Below are 15,740 nucleotides of genomic sequence, written 5' to 3'. Positions count from 1 at the left end.
GAGTGCAATGGCAGAAGCTGCAAGGATTCTTCGCTGGGCAGAGAATCATGTGATAGCACTGTCAGCAGTGTTCATCCCGGGAGTGGACAACTGGGAAGCAGACTTCCTCAGCAGACACGATCTTCACCCGGGAGAGTGGGGACTTCATCCAGAAGTCTTCCACATGCTGGTAACCCGTTGGGAAAGACCAATGGTGGACATGATGGCGTCTCGCCTCAACAAAAAACTGGACAGGTATTGCGCCAGGTCAAGAGATCCGCAGGCAATAGCTGTGGACGCGCTGGTAACGCCTTGGGTGTACCAGTCGGTGTATGTGTTTCCTCCTCTGCCTCTCATACCAAAAGTATTGAGAATTATACGGCAAAGAGGCGTAAGAACGATACTAGTGGTTCCGGATTGGCCAAGAAGGACTTGGTACCCGGAACTTCAAGAGATGATCACGGAAGATCCGTGGCCTCTACCTCTAAGGAGGGACTTGCTTCAGCAGGGTCCCTGTCTGTTTCAAGACTTACCGCGGCTGCGTTTGACGGCATGGCGGTCGAACGCCGGATCCTAAAGGAAAAAGGCATGCCGGAAGAAGTCATTCCTACTTTGATTAAAGCAAGGAAGGAAGTAACCGTGCAACATTATCACCGAATTTGGCGAAAATATGTTGCGTGGTGCGAAGATCGGAGTGCTCCGACGGAGGAATTTCAACTGGGTCGATTCCTACATTTCCTGCAATCAGGATTGTCTATGGGTCTCAAATTGGGATCTATTAAGGTTCAAATTTCGGCCCTGTCGATTTTCTTTCAAAAAGAATTGGCTTCAGTCCCTGAAGTCCAGACCTTTGTTAAGGGAGTGCTGCATATACAGCCTCCTGTGGTGCCTCCAGTGGCACCGTGGGATCTCAATGTGGTTTTGGACTTTCTAAAATCTCATTGGTTTGAACCACTAAATAAGGTGGATTTGAAATATCTCACTTGGAAAGTGACCATGCTTCTAGCCCTGGCTTCTGCCAGGAGAGTATCAGAATTGGCAGCTTTATCTTACAAAAGCCCATATCTGATTTTCCATTCGGACAGGGCGGAACTGCGGACTCGTCCGCATTTTCTCCCTAAGGTGGTGTCAGCATTTCATCTGAACCAGCCTATTGTAGTGCCTGCGGCTACAAGTGACTTGGAGGACTCCAAGTTACTGGACGTTGTCAGAGCATTAAAAATATATATTGCAAGGACAGCTGGAGTCAGAAAATCTGACTCGTTGTTTATATTGTATGCACCCAACAAGATGGGTGCTCCTGCGTCTAAGCAGACGATTGCTCGTTGGATCTGTAGCACAATCCAACTTGCACATTCTGTGGCAGGCCTGCCACAGCCTAAATCTGTAAAGGCCCACTCCACAAGGAAGGTGGGCTCATCTTGGGCGGCTGCCCGAGGGGTCTCGGCATTACAACTTTGCCGAGCAGCTACGTGGTCAGGGGAGAACACGTTTGTAAAATTTTACAAATTTGATACTCTGGCTAAGGAGGACCTGGAGTTCTCTCATTCGGTGCTGCAGAGTCATCCGCACTCTCCCGCCCGTTTGGGAGCTTTGGTATAATCCCCATGGTCCTTTCAGGAACCCCAGCATCCACTAGGACGATAGAGAAAATAAGATTTTACTTACCGATAAATCTATTTCTCGAGTCCGTAGTGGATGCTGGGCGCCCATCCCAAGTGCGGATTATCTGCATAAATTGTACATAGTTATTGTTAACTAATTCGGGTTATTGTTGAAGGAAGCCATCTTTCAGAGGCTCCGCTGTTATCATACTGTTAACTGGGTTTAGATCACAGGTTGTACGGTGTGATTGGTGTGGCTGGTATGAGTCTTACCCGGGATTCAAAATCCTCCCTTATTGTGTACGCTCGTCCGGGCACAGTACCTAACTGGAGTCTGGAGGAGGGTCATAGGGGGAGGAGCCAGTGCACACCACCTGATCTGAAAAAGCTTTACTTTTTGTGCCCTGTCTCCTGCGGAGCCGCTATTCCCCATGGTCCTTTCAGGAACCCCAGCATCCACTACGGACTCCGAGAAATAGATTTATCGGTAAGTAAAATCTTATTTTAAAGCACTAAAAGTCCGTAGTTTGGGCACTCAGGCCATGACTGTAGACGCCCAGTCAGGATCTTTAGACTGGTTTAGCCACTTTGCTCGGAGCTGACAAGCCCATTAACTAGTAATGGGTGTCTGATCGGAGAAACAATTGAATAGCTCCGATAGACGCCCAGTAGTGGGGGCAAGCCGCTGTTGAATGGCCCCTTATGTTTCTACAGTAGGCATATCTGACACTCCAGGAAACAATTCCGATGCTGTTTGGAAATTGATAGAGAAGTCGGTTATTCCTCTAGATAGCTTATTACTGAGTAAGGAAGATTACACCATTGGATACTATGCACATTTTTACTTTATTTAATTTGAGTATATTTAACCCCCATTAGGCATTACATTTTATTCGGTACCTTTGTTGGTGCCAGATAAGGTAATTTATTTGTATAATTTGCTCAGTGGCGGCATCCTAGGAGCTGGGGGATTTCCTTTCCTCCATCAATATCACAAGCCAAAAGGTTACGGTTAGTGTTAGGTCATCCCGCTGACAGGCCGCCATTAACTGATGGTAAGCTTGATTGATTTGTGAGTTCTGTGTTACAGAATGAGCAGAGCCCCATGAATAGTGTCTAGCTGGTGAAAGTGCAGCTATAATAGACCTGCAATAAAAGTAATTGGCAGACTGACTTCCTGCTCACATCCCTTTCAGCCTTAAACCTTCTGTAATCGTATCTGTTTGGGAGATTTCACTGGCACTGCTGAAGACCAGACTTGCATGTTATATTGTACACCAGATCTCCCTGCTAACAAGTTTTCGGCTTTGCAGGCAAACCTTAAACATTTGAGAAGTCTGGACCTGTTCAACTGTGAGATTACCAATCTAGCAGATTACAGAGACAGCATATTCCAGAAGCTGCAGCAGATCACATTCTTAGATGGGTTTGACCAGGAACAGAACGAGGCACCGGACTCCGAAGAAGAGGATGATGAAGGTGTGTGGGAGGGTTTGCTTTTCTGCTGGAGCGTCTTATTTTCTTTTGTACTAGTAGAATGCTCTAGATCAGAAGGTGGGCAATAAGCAATCATCCAGCTGTTACTGAACTACACATCCCAGCATGCCCTGCCACAGTTTTGCCATGTTAACATTGTTGCTGGGGTCAGCAAAAGCTGGAGGGCAGCTTATTGCCCACACCTGCTCTAGATACGTGGCTTTAGTCCTACTTGAATACAACGTGTAGAGAAGAATAATATTGAACAATGTTTCTTACAGCCACTAGGGGACACTGGGATACTCTGAAGACACTGGGTATAGACTATGGCTACAGGGAGCTGGGCATTTTAAATTAATGAAAGTGAACCAGGCTTCTCCCCATCATACCAGTTTTTAAAATTGTGATGAGGAAGACTGTCACGCTGGCTGAGCTCCAGCTTCTTTACTTTTAATTTACTTTATCTTCCTAAAAGCCACAGGAGACCCTTGGCCACTTATATAGAGAAGTTGGGACCGGGTTCCTGTCGGCTCACTGCAGCGCTGCTCAAGCAGTCAGCAGTTACTCGTCGCCAAGATTCAAAACCTGCAGAAAAGACCGTGGCATGACAGTCTCCCTTCCCACCGGGGCTCGGATAGGGTGGGAGCGCGTCTTCGAAATTTTCAAAGTGCCTGGTTCTCATATCCGAAGATGTGTGGATTTGTGATGTCCTATCCAAGGGGTACAGACTAGATTTCAAAGTCTTGACACCCGGAAACGTTTTCACGACAGGTCTTCCCATTCTACCGGACAAACATGCAGCCTTGGTGGACTCAGCAGTGTTAATGCCTGTCCCACCTCACCAACGAAAGAAGGGTTACCATTCCAATCTTTTCGTAGTACCAAAACCGGATGGTATGGTAAGACCAATTTTGAACCTGAAGTCACAATTTCTTGCCTATTATCTGTTCAAAACAGTCGAACTCGGTAATTGCGAATTTGGAACCCAAGTAATTTCTGATATCTCTGGACATCAAGGGTGTGTACATTTACATACCGATATGGGAACTGCATCAGGCCTTCCTCAAATTTGCCATAAACTAAGATCATTTTCAGTTCAGAGCCTTACCATTCAGGCTCTCCACAGCGTCCAGTGTTTACCAAGATAATGTCGGTGATTGCTCACGTCAGATCATTGAGGGTTACGATTACACCATACCTAGACAACATCCTACTCAAGGCTTCATCCGATATGCTCCTCCAGGAGCATGCTCTGTTAACGTACAATGTTATAGTGAATCACGGTTGGATTATCAACTTTCCAGTTGTCTGTGTATCCTGTTTCTCGGGATGATACTGGACACCAATATACAGGGAGTCTTCCAACCAGAGGCAAGGCATTGAGTATCCGACGATTGGTTCAGAAAGTTCTCAAACCACAAACGGCATCAATCCACTTGTGCATTTGCTTGTTGGGGAAGATGGTAGCGGCTTTCAAGGCCGTTTTCATTCACGTCCTGTCCAGCTGGACCTCTTGCACCAATGGTTGGGATCTCATCTACTTCTCCAGCAGCTGATCCGTTTAGCTCCTTGGACGAGACTGTAGCTCCTTTGGTTGCTCCAACCACACAATCTCAGGCAAGCAGTTCGGTATATGGGACTGGACTGTTCTGACGGCAGCCGCCAGTTTCAGAGGTTGGGGTGTGATTGTTAGATTCACACTTCCAAGGCCGTTGGTCTCAACAGGAATCCTTTTTGCCGATAGATGTGTTGGAACTGAGAGCGATCTACAATGTCTTGGTGAAAGGCGCCCACATTCTTCACTCCAGATCTGTGAATATTCAGTCGGACAATGCGACTGCTGACGCGTACGTCAACAAACAGTGTGGAGCACTTCAGCACGGATTCTACAGTGGGCAGAACACAACAAGGTGGTTTTCTCAGCCGTATTCATTCCGGGCGTGGACAATCGGGAAGCAGGCTATATCAGTCATCAAGATCTCCATCCGGTGGAGAATGAGCTCTTCAACCGGAAGTGTTCGAACCTCTAGTACGCCAATGGGTTGTCCACAGGTGGACATCATGGCGTCGCAGCTCAATCGGTTTCCTCAATACAAGTCCAGAACATGGGATCCTCAAGTGGAAGCAGTGTTGGCCGTACAACCTCGTGTAAGTGTTCCCTCCATTTCCACTCTTTCCTCGGATCCTCAAAAGAATCAAACGACAATTAATCACTGTGATTCTGGTGGCCCCAGATTGGCCTCGAAAAGCTTTGTTTTCGGACCTGTGCGCTCTCCTGGAGGAAGATCCGTGACCGCATCCTCTTAAGGGTAGAATTAACAAAAGCCCTAAGGAAGACAAAGCGGCCATATTGATTTATGTGCTGTGGTATAAGTGGAAGTTTACATTTTTTTTTTTTTTTTTTGTGAGCACAGAGACTCCCCTGACATTTTGTGAGAAAGTAGAATGGAAATACAGTCCCACACATGTTGGTTTTTTTTTTTTTTTTTTTTCCAAAGCGAACATCTTGCTGCCATTAAGGTGGGTCTCTGAAAAGCAAACAATATCCACTTTATGCTTCTTTACTTGCGATAAGACCAGCGCTCTTTATTTTGTTGCGATCCCTTACATTCCAGCTGAGCAGGTGGAGCCCCTCAGGTGTCACCGGCATTGGGAGAGACTAAAAAGGTAAACAGGAGAAAGAGAAGGAAGCAAAGGAGGAGACACGGCAACAGGGAAAGATACAGCGCAATACATGGACCAGAGATCTGCAGCTGCACAGTTAAATGTAAAAAAAAAAAAGGAAGACCTCGAACAGTCACCAGATATTGGTGCCAAAATTGTTCCAATAAAACAGAGTATACTTCAGAAGCAAATCAGAAACTGTACTTGACCATACCATAGAATGTAATACAATAAAACGGCAAAAACCCAACCTGTATATCCATCAGGAACTAGATATACCTATATCCCAACTAAAACTCCCTTTACTTAAACTAAAAACACCAAATTAATGAAAGGGGTACTATTTAGTAATAGAACACTCCTAAATGTTATATCCTAGCAAAGGGCTCCCAGTAAAGAGAAATGGCCCCTGGTAGGAAGGCATAATAGCAGAGCCCCATACAGAGTCTCTGAGCATATAAGCCTATACATCAGAAGAAACCTGAAAAGTAAGAAATCCATTAAATGGCAAAACGAGGGCATAAACATCAGCCATTTTCAACGAGGAGCATGGGGTCTCTGTTCCAACCACGCTTCAGCTTCTCTCGGAGAATTAAAGAAGTGGGTAGAACAGTCATGTACCACACGTAGTCTAGCGGGAAACAACATAGAGTATTGGATCTGTCTCCCAATTTCCTTTTATCTGTAAAAATTGGGATCTGGATTTTTGTACGTACATTGCAAAGTCAGAAAAAAAACTGCCTTGGGGTGATTTTCAAACTTCAGCGGACCATGTACCCGTGCTAGACGAAGAATAGCATCTCGATCTTTGTAGTGAAGCATACGGGCAATGAAGGTGTGTGTGCCGGGGCACCTGGAGAGGGAGCTTGAAAAGGTAAACGATGTGCACGTTCCACAGCAAATTGCGCACTGAAATCTTCTTTTTTAAAGATGTTGAGTAGCCAATTCTTCCCCAAAAAATTCTGGGTGAGAGCCCTCAGCCCGGTCAGGCAGGCCAACAAAGCGTATGTTATTTCTTCGTAAACGGCCTTCCATATCTGACAAATTGGTTTTAACAGCAGCCATCTGGGAGGAGAGGTCAGCGAAGCGGTCTTTAAGTGGGGCGGTTACACGTTGTTCCACGCCACCTACACGCTCACGTTTCTGCATGGCAAATTAGTGAAATATCCGCTTGAACTTGACCTATTTTGTCAGTCACCTTCATTTCAGACTTCGTGATGGCCTGCAAGATCTGTTCAGTAGATTGCATAACCTCCGTAGCGGAGAGTTCCTCCGAAGCGGCCCGAGGAGAGGGAGGGGATGCACCTTGAGCAGGTGGGGGTGTCAGCGCCTGAGAATTTCTAGTAACTTTCCAAACGTGCAGCAGTTGCAGCTGCATTGCCAGTTTTCCTGATATCGGAGTCAGTCAGCAGGAGAATCGGTATAAGATAGCACAGATGGTGTGAGTTGAGCCCTGCAGTATACGTAGATAGAAGACTGCTGCTTCAATAGTAACAAAGAAAAAAAAATTGGCAGGGCCACACACTGCAGGATTTGTGTTATATCAGGCACTCTGGAGTGTTAGCAGAGAAAATACAACAAGGTGCACACACTGTGTACGTTCAGGCAGGAATCAGTTTGCAGGACACAGCTAGTATTCATAGAACTTAGTGTTGCAGTCAGTCATGCTGCCAAACTCTCAAAGTCGCATCTATCTTCCCTTCCCCAGTGTCTCAGTGCTATGCACATACACTGTACCCAGAGAATGAAGAAGTGTAGCCTCCATGCTGCCAGCAGCGGTTATCAATATGTGCCTCTGCGCCAGAGAAGGGAGCAGCCACAGTACCTTTTTAATATGAGGAGATCCACACCGGGTGGGAGGCGCTCCGGTGAGCAGGACGCACGCGTCCAATATGGCACCAGAGATCAGACCGCGGCATTTGACCTCTGTGGAGCCCCGCTGAGCAGTACCTTCAGTCAGCCAGCACTGGGGCAAGTAGGAGCCAGGAACTGGCACCGGTGGTAGGGCACTTCTGCGGATTCGCGTGTTTGGAGGTCCGGAGCAGAGGCAGACAGCTCTCACCGCCGCGTCCATATCTCAGCAGCCAGGCAGCGCAATATGTCCCAGGGCATGCACAAGGGGTTCACACAACAGCAGTAGCGTGAGCAGCCTTAATACCAGGTGCAGAGGATGAGGTAGAGGATTTATGGGTGGGAGCTTCAGCATTATGCTGCCTACTCCATGCTGTGCCAAGCCACGCCCCCATCTCTCAGCTCATTCTTAAACGGAGTGATGATGGGGGGGCAGAGGGGTAGCAGCCTGTTGCACTTTTCATTAATTAAAGTCTTCAGAGTATCCTAGTGTCCCCTATGACTTCCGAGAAAAGGATTTATCGGTAAGTACCAAAATTCCCTTTTTAAACACTATTAATGTACAGCAAAATGCTGAGGATGGCTGAAGGCATTTGCAGGGTATGCTGAAACTTGTAGTTATACAGGTCCATAAAATGGATCCTTGGACACCACCCCTGACAAGAATATAAATGTCCTTGTAATGTGTATTGGATGGTTTATTTGCTATGCTGGCATTGGTTATATATCCCTGACTCATTTTCCGATACAGAATGCGAGGAGGAGTACCCCGATGATGGAGCTAGCACTCCTGAAGAATTTGAAGAGGATGAGGAAGAAGGTGAATCTGATGTAGAAGAGGAGGAAGTGGGGCTTTCCTATCTAATGAAAGAGATACGAGTAAGTTTTTAAACTGCATCACACCTTACCAAAGTATCCTCAACATTTCTCCCAAACTCTGTACGCATCATTCTGAGACACCGATGAGACCATTTTGCGTGGACACATGACTTTTAGGATCTATACAAATAACCCCTTCACGGCTTAGCCTGTTTTTGAGCGGATCATATGTCAATATCCAATTATTTGTTATTTATGCAGTAACCACACAGATAACATTGTTGTTTTTTTTGTCGGAAGACTGAGTGTCCTTAAAATTGCTTTAGTTTGCATATGACTACTCTCACAGTAAAACCAGTCCAGCCAGAGCAGGCAAACCGTAATTTATTTATTCATTTTTATTGAAAGTGAATTAAAGGCACTTCTAATTTTTTTATTTTTTTTCCCCCTATTTCCTTGCTTGGAAAAATGTATGCAGTGTTGTCAATTTGAAAAAGTGGGGCTTTACTGACATCACGTTTCTGGTGTGATAATGCCATGCGTCGCACCCCCTCTGGTCATTACGACTGCAACGATAAGGGGTGGGATTTTAGGTAATCTGCTCCTTAGAAGCGAATGGCTTAAGAGTCCATTTCTGGTCATTTGTTATCTCTCTGGGGCTATCCTAGAATATATACACCACATTGTGAAAGAAATGCTAAAGTTAAAACTCCCTAAAAGTTTGTGAATCACCCCGTGCAGTCATCTTGACTTTTCTGGTCTTCCCTTACTAGGATGATGAAGATGATGACGATTATGTGGAAGATGGTGGTAAAGTAGAGGAGGAGGAAGAGGATGATGATGACGAAGGTATGTTAAAGTTGAATCTCTAGGTGACTGACATTTGATTTAGTTACTGAAGGCCATCTTTTTTTCTTAATATGCACTTGCAATTTATTTGAAAGACAAAATTCACTTTCAGTGCTTTGTTTTGGCGATATATGTTGCTAGAATTCATATTGGTCCTAGCCTAATACCCTGGTTCCGGTGTCAGAAGTGAGAGCACTCTGCCATCGCCTGTTGAGTTTTTGTTTCCGTGTGAGTGTCAATGTTTGATCAGATAGCGGCTACACGTTTTTCATACTCCTCCAAATGTTTGTTTCCACAGATGAAGAGGAAGCCGTTGAACGGGGTGAGAAAAGGAAACGGGATGCCGAAGACGAAGGAGATGAAGACGAGGATTGAAATATTAATAGGAGGCTTGGACCAGTTTTTGTTGATTTTTTTTTTTTAAATTTCTCTTTTCTGAGCCCTGGGGTTGATGCTAGAGCGATAATGCAGATCCGTGTCTACATGTACAATAGACGTCCCTGCAGAATTTAATATGTAACTTTTTATAGAAAAAGGTGTGGTTTTACAATTTGTGCCCTTTTTATCATTCCAAATAAGATGTTGAGAATCCTTATTGGTAGTAATCTTATGCAGAGACTTCATTCTGTCTCCCCCCCTTGTAAATAAATGTTGCCTGCCTCCACAGTGTGCAGCGGGCCCTTTTGGAAATGAGGGGGTTACCAGATGTAAAGCTTGTGCCACCCCTCCCCCTATGATACTCTTAAAGTTTCTTTGTATTTTAAAAAAGCAAACTATGAAGACTCCATGCTGAAAGCACCGTCTATAATGCATTAACACTTGGTAGCTTATGCGTAATATTTGCAAAGCTTTGTCACAAAAATGTTTTAACTTTTCCTACAGGTGTTTTTGGCCTGTCAGATGAAGACTTTATGTAGCAGAGGGTAATATAGGGCGAGCAGTTTGATGGATTATACCTGCCTGCTGTGCTTTGACAAATTAGTGCTGTGGGTAGTCTCAAAAATGTGAAGAGAATAACATTTAGGGGGATATTATCAAACCTTGGAGAGAGCTTAAAGTACCATCACTCTGCTTCTCACTTACATTTTACAGGCTGTGTTTGAAAAGTGACAGTTGGAGTCTTATTGGTTGGTAATTTCTCGCGCCACTTTCTCTCCCCAAGAGATGATACACCTCCCCTATTAGCATTCTGAAATGAATCTATTGGTGAAATATAAGGGAATTTAGAAATCGTCTGAAACACATGTAAGCATGTCTGATTATTGTAATAGGATATGGTTTACCTAGTTGCCTAGGAATGATTTTCTTTCGGTCATTGTACTACTACCCATAATGGTGGTCATATACAAATTACTATATAGGATATGGGCAGCCTTTGTTGCGCTAAAGTTCCCTGACTAAATTTATCAAAATGTTTGTACAGCCCCCTGAACGCTTGAGGGAATGATAAATTATAAAGACATGAATGATAAAGACGTGCATAGGCAATCGTTTTCTGTGATTTTTTTTTTTGATTTTTTTTTTTTGGGGTGATACTAAATAAACATAGGAATTACGCCTTTCCCAATTACATCTTTTTGTGCTGGTTATGTTAATTACTTCTGTTTAGTGCTCAGTCTTTTGCCATAGGTCATTCATACGCTTCATAGCCTTATTTCTCATCAAGCTCTTAAATAGTTTCGTAGCTACATTTGAAGTGTAGTAACACCACAAAATGTAATATGACTTTTAAAATTCAAAGCCGTTTTGCATTAGACATTGATGTGTAAAGGGGCTTTTATCATGTCTGCCTAGAGACTCGTCCGTTCCACTGTTCTTCCAGTTGCAGAAAAATTATTGTGCTATGTTCCTACTTTTCAGTCGGATATAGGTGACAAGCATTGATCTATTCTTCCCACATCTTTTAATGATTATCTCTGTGCTATTTTATTAAAAACCAGACCAGTATAGCAGTCTTTTTCCTTCTGATGCATGGCTGCTGTTTATTAAATGTGACTTAGACCTAGAGTGAGATCTGTATATAAACATTTACCAAAAACCCTATAGCTTCAGTTGTACCATGCTATTTAATGCATCTTAAAAATACATCTTTGAGAATCAAGACAGCCTTTCACAAAAACCTTTTTTTTTTTTTTTTTTTTTTTTTTTGGTTCGAGATATATAAGGGTGGGTTTTTATATTTGCAGAGGAGATTTGTCCTATTTGAAATACTCTTTTATGGCAGTTTGTATATAGTGTGATCAGTTACTTTTGAATTCTCTTAAATGTGTAACTTTTGTTTTTGAATAAAGCCATAACAGTGTTATATAGCCTAAGCAGTAGTCCTTTATCATTTAACCTGTTTTGTGTGAGCTCTGGCCTATCTTTGTGTTGACAAGAAAAAGACAGATTTAACCTTTTTTCGTCATCAGGGTTCATATGTTTAGTGTTACTTCTAGGCTGTTTCAGCAGGGTGCTGCACCCTGCCCATTTTTGAAATGTGAATAAGCACCCTGCCCTTTTTCAGTGCACCCTGCAGGACCATAAATCGCCCCCTTGTATACAGAATGCAACAGTCAGAGTGCATGTTACAATGTTGTCGTCTACTCCTTGCCCACCTCTGAAATTGGAACACAATTTCTATCTTTAGCCAACTGGATGGCATAGGAGGCACTGTAAATAACACAGCACTCTGATAAAGAGGGAAAACAGGGTAAGCAGTGAGCATGTACTGCTTACAGTATTTCCCTAGTAGAACAGACTTAATTTTTTCCTATTCATTTTTAACTTTTCTGTTTTATAACACATATGGATTATAACTACTTCAGCACTGGAAAAGACATTTATAATCTACTTGCATATATGCTACAGCCGATCTTTCAAGACTGGACATATACAGTATGTTTCTCAGTACAGATGTTAGGTGTCTTACATGTATGCATGGGTATATGATTTACCAAGGGCAAAATGTATGTACAAAAACTATAAACATATGCGCTATGCTTTGTGCGCAAAGCGTCACATCAAAAATATGCCCTACAAAATAAAAATGTTCCCTCTTCAGTGCTCAGCACCCTGCCCTAAAAAAATCCTAGAGTGAACACTATATAATGTTACATAGAAACATAGAATTTGACGGCAGATAAGAACCACTTGGCCCATCTAGTCTGCCCCTTTCTTTATCCTTTAGGTAATCTCAACCCTTTTTGAACCTTAATTCTTTGTAAGGATATTCATATGCCTATCCCAAGCATGTTTAAATTGCTCTACAGTCTTATGGCCTGTACACACTGGTCGATGTATCGGCCGTTCTCTTGAACGGCCGATACATCGCGGGACCGTCGGCCAGTGTGTACGGGCGATACGTCTGTGAACTCCGTCGTTCACAGACGTATCGCGTCGGCCGCGCAGCACAGCTGACAGCCAATATATCTAACGATATATTGGCGCGTCGCTGTGTGTGTACGGGGCGGTCGTCCGACCGCCCTTACACATGCGGCGGCCGGCGGTGATTGACAGGTGAACTGGGCGAGCACCCGCCCAGTTCATGACGTCAGTCCCCCGACGGATCGGGCTGTGTGTATGCACAGCACACTGCCCGATCCGTACATAGATATATCTGCAGATCGATTGATCTGCAGATATATCTAATAGTGTGTACCCACCTTTAGCCTCTACACAGGGAACTCTGGGGTTGTAGGTGGTGAATGAGTAAGGCACCAAACAGTTAAAGCTTTCAGTGTATCCCAGGATGCATGACTCCTCTCCCCTATAACCCCACCTCCATGCTCAGGCATTCAGTTTTAAGTTGGTGCCTCCAGAAAGCAGCGAAAGGACAAACCTTTCCTAGGCAAACATGAGCTGGAAAGCCCTCTAAGCACAAGACTAAGCAATCCTGGGCAGCTCGTCAACCTGCACCAAAGCCTGTCGGGGCGGGCCTACCCCTGGGGGAACTCAGGGTGGGAGGCTGACTTCTGCACTTCACACAGGTTTGGACCATGACAACTTTGATGCTTGGGTGCAAGAAGTTGTCTAGCGTGTATGCTGTCTCATTCAAGGGACACCCCACTCAACGGTTTTTCACCACGGGCTTACCATCAGACCCGGCAATGGCTCAAATTCTACAAAATGTAGTCTGTTCACTTCTGCACTCGGGCATCGGTTCCTCATTCCCAAAGGGGCAGAGGCTACTATTCAACCCTGTTCCAGGTCCCAAAACCCAACGGGTCTCACCGGCTTACTCTCAATCTCAAATCTTTAAACAGGTTTTTGAAAGTTTCGCATGGAAACATTGCAATACATAGTTCTAGCCATGGAACCTGGGGACTTCATGGTTTCCCTAGTTATACGGGATGCGTATTTGCATTTCTCTAACGTCCTAGTGGATGCTGGGGACTCCGTCAGGACCATGGGGAATAGCGGCTCCGCAGGAGACAGGGCACAAAAGCAAGCTTTTAGGATCACATGGTGTGTACTGGCTCCTCCCCCTATGACCCTCCTCCAAGCCTCAGTTAGGTTTTTGTGCCCGTCCGAGCAGGGTGCAATCTAGGTGGCTCTCTTAAAGAGTTGCTTAGAAAAAGTTTTTAGGTTCTTTATTTTCAGTGAGTCCTGCTGGCAACAGGCTCACTGCATCGAGGGACTTAGGGGAGAGAAGTGAACTCACCTGCGTGCAGGATGGATTGGCTTCTTAGGCTACTGGACACCATTAGCTCCAGAGGGAGTCGGAACACAGGTCTCGCCCTGGGGTTCGTCCCGGAGCCGCGCCGCCGACCCCCCTTGCAGATGCTGAAGATTGAAGAGGTCCGGAACCAGGCGGCAGAAGACTTTCAGTCTTCATCAGGTAGCGCACAGCACTGCAGCTGTGCGCCATTGTTGTCAGCACACTTCACACAGCGGTCACGGAGGGTGCAGGGCGCGGGGGGGGGGGCGCCCTGGGCAGCAATGTATAATACCTGTATGGTGAAAAATACATCACATATAGCCCTTGAGGCTATATGGATGTATTTAACCCCTGCCAGATATCACAAACTCCGGAGAAGAAGCCCGCCGAAAAGGGGGCGGGGCCTATTCTCCTCAGCACACAGCGCCATTTTCCCTCACAGAAATGCTGGTGGGAAGGCTCCCATGCTCTCCCCTGCACTGCACTACAGAAACAGGGTTAAAACAGAGAGGGGGGGCACTGATTTGGCGATATGAATATATATTAAATGCTATAAGGGAGGAACACTTATATAAAGGTTGTCCCTATATAATTATAGCGTTTTGGTGTGTGCTGGCAAACTCTCGCTCTGTCTCCCCAAAGGGCTAGTGGGTCCTGTCCTCTATCAGAGCATTCCCTATGTGTGTGCTGTATGTCGGTACGTGTGTGTCGACATGTATGAGGAAAATGTTGGTGAGGAGGCGGAGCAAATTGCCTGTAATGGTGATGTCACTCTCTAGGGAGTCGACACCGGAATGGATGGCTTATTTATGGAATTACGTGATAATGTCAACACGCTGCAAGCCGGTTGACGACATGAGACGGCCGGCGAACAAATTAGTACCTGCCCAGGCGTCTCAAACACTGTCAGGGGCTGTAAAACGCCCATTTACCTCAGTCGGTCGACCCAGACACGGACACTGATTTCAGTGTCGACGGTGAAGAAACAAACGTATTTTCCTTTAGGGCCACACGTTAAGGGCAATGAAGGAGGTGTTACATATTTCTGATACTACAAGTACCACAAAAAAGGGTATTATGTGGGATGTGAAAAAACTACCTGTAGTTTTTCCTGAATCAGATAAATTAAATGAAGTGTGTGATGATGCGTGGGTTTCCCCCGATAGAAAATTATTGGCGGTATACCCTTTCCTGCCAGAAGTTAGGGCGCGTTGGGAAACACCCCTTAGGGTGGATAAGGCGCTCACATGCTTATCAGAACAAGTGGCGGTACCATCTACAGATAGGGCCGTACTTAAGGAGCCAGCTGATAGGAGGCTGGAAAATATCCTAAAAAGTATACACACACATGCTGGTGTTATACTGCGACCAGCGATCGCCTCAGCCTGGATGTGCAGAGCTGAGGTGGCTTGGTCGGATTCCCTGACTAAAAATATTGATACCCTTGACAGGGACATTATTTTATTGACTATAGAGCATTTAAAGGATGCATTTCTATATATGCGAGATGCGCAGAGGGATATTTGCACTCTGGCATCAAGAGTAAATGCGATGTCCATATCTGCAAGAAGATGTTTATGGACACGACAGTGGTCAGGTGATGCAGATTCCAAACGGCACAAAGATGTATTGCCGTATAAAGGGGAGGAGTTATTTGGGGTCGGTCCGTGGGACCTGGTGGTCACGGCAACTGCTGGAAAATCCACCGTTTTTTACCCTAAGTCACATCTCTGCAGAAAAAGACACCGTCTTTTCAGCCTCAGTCCTTTCGTCCCTATAAGAGTCATATCTGCCCAGGGATAGAGGAAAGGGAAGAAGACTGCAGCAGGCAGCCCATTCCCAGGAACAGAAGCCCTCCA

The 15,740-nt window shown here is 45.1% G+C and overlaps 1 protein-coding gene across 2 annotated transcripts in view; it reads left to right on the top strand.

Annotated features, from left to right (window-relative positions):
- The window catches only part of ANP32E (acidic nuclear phosphoprotein 32 family member E), a 65,217-nt gene extending 53,660 nt beyond the window's left edge, over positions 1–11,557 (top strand). For both annotated transcript variants that reach the window (XM_063947178.1, XM_063947177.1), the window contains exons 4-7: positions 2,897–3,062; positions 8,326–8,453; positions 9,167–9,242; positions 9,541–11,557. In XM_063947178.1, coding sequence (XP_063803248.1) covers positions 2,897–3,062; positions 8,326–8,453; positions 9,167–9,242; positions 9,541–9,617 — 447 coding nt within the window. In that variant the 3' untranslated portion in view covers positions 9,618–11,557. The remainder of the gene's footprint in view (positions 1–2,896; positions 3,063–8,325; positions 8,454–9,166; positions 9,243–9,540) is intronic.
- Positions 11,558–15,740: the final 4,183 nt, after the last annotated feature.

This window comes from Pseudophryne corroboree, chromosome 12 (genome assembly GCF_028390025.1).
Source record: "Pseudophryne corroboree isolate aPseCor3 chromosome 12, aPseCor3.hap2, whole genome shotgun sequence".
NCBI classification, from domain to species: Eukaryota; Metazoa; Chordata; class Amphibia; order Anura; family Myobatrachidae; genus Pseudophryne; species Pseudophryne corroboree.
This window is presented reverse-complemented; position numbering and strand designations above follow the sequence as displayed.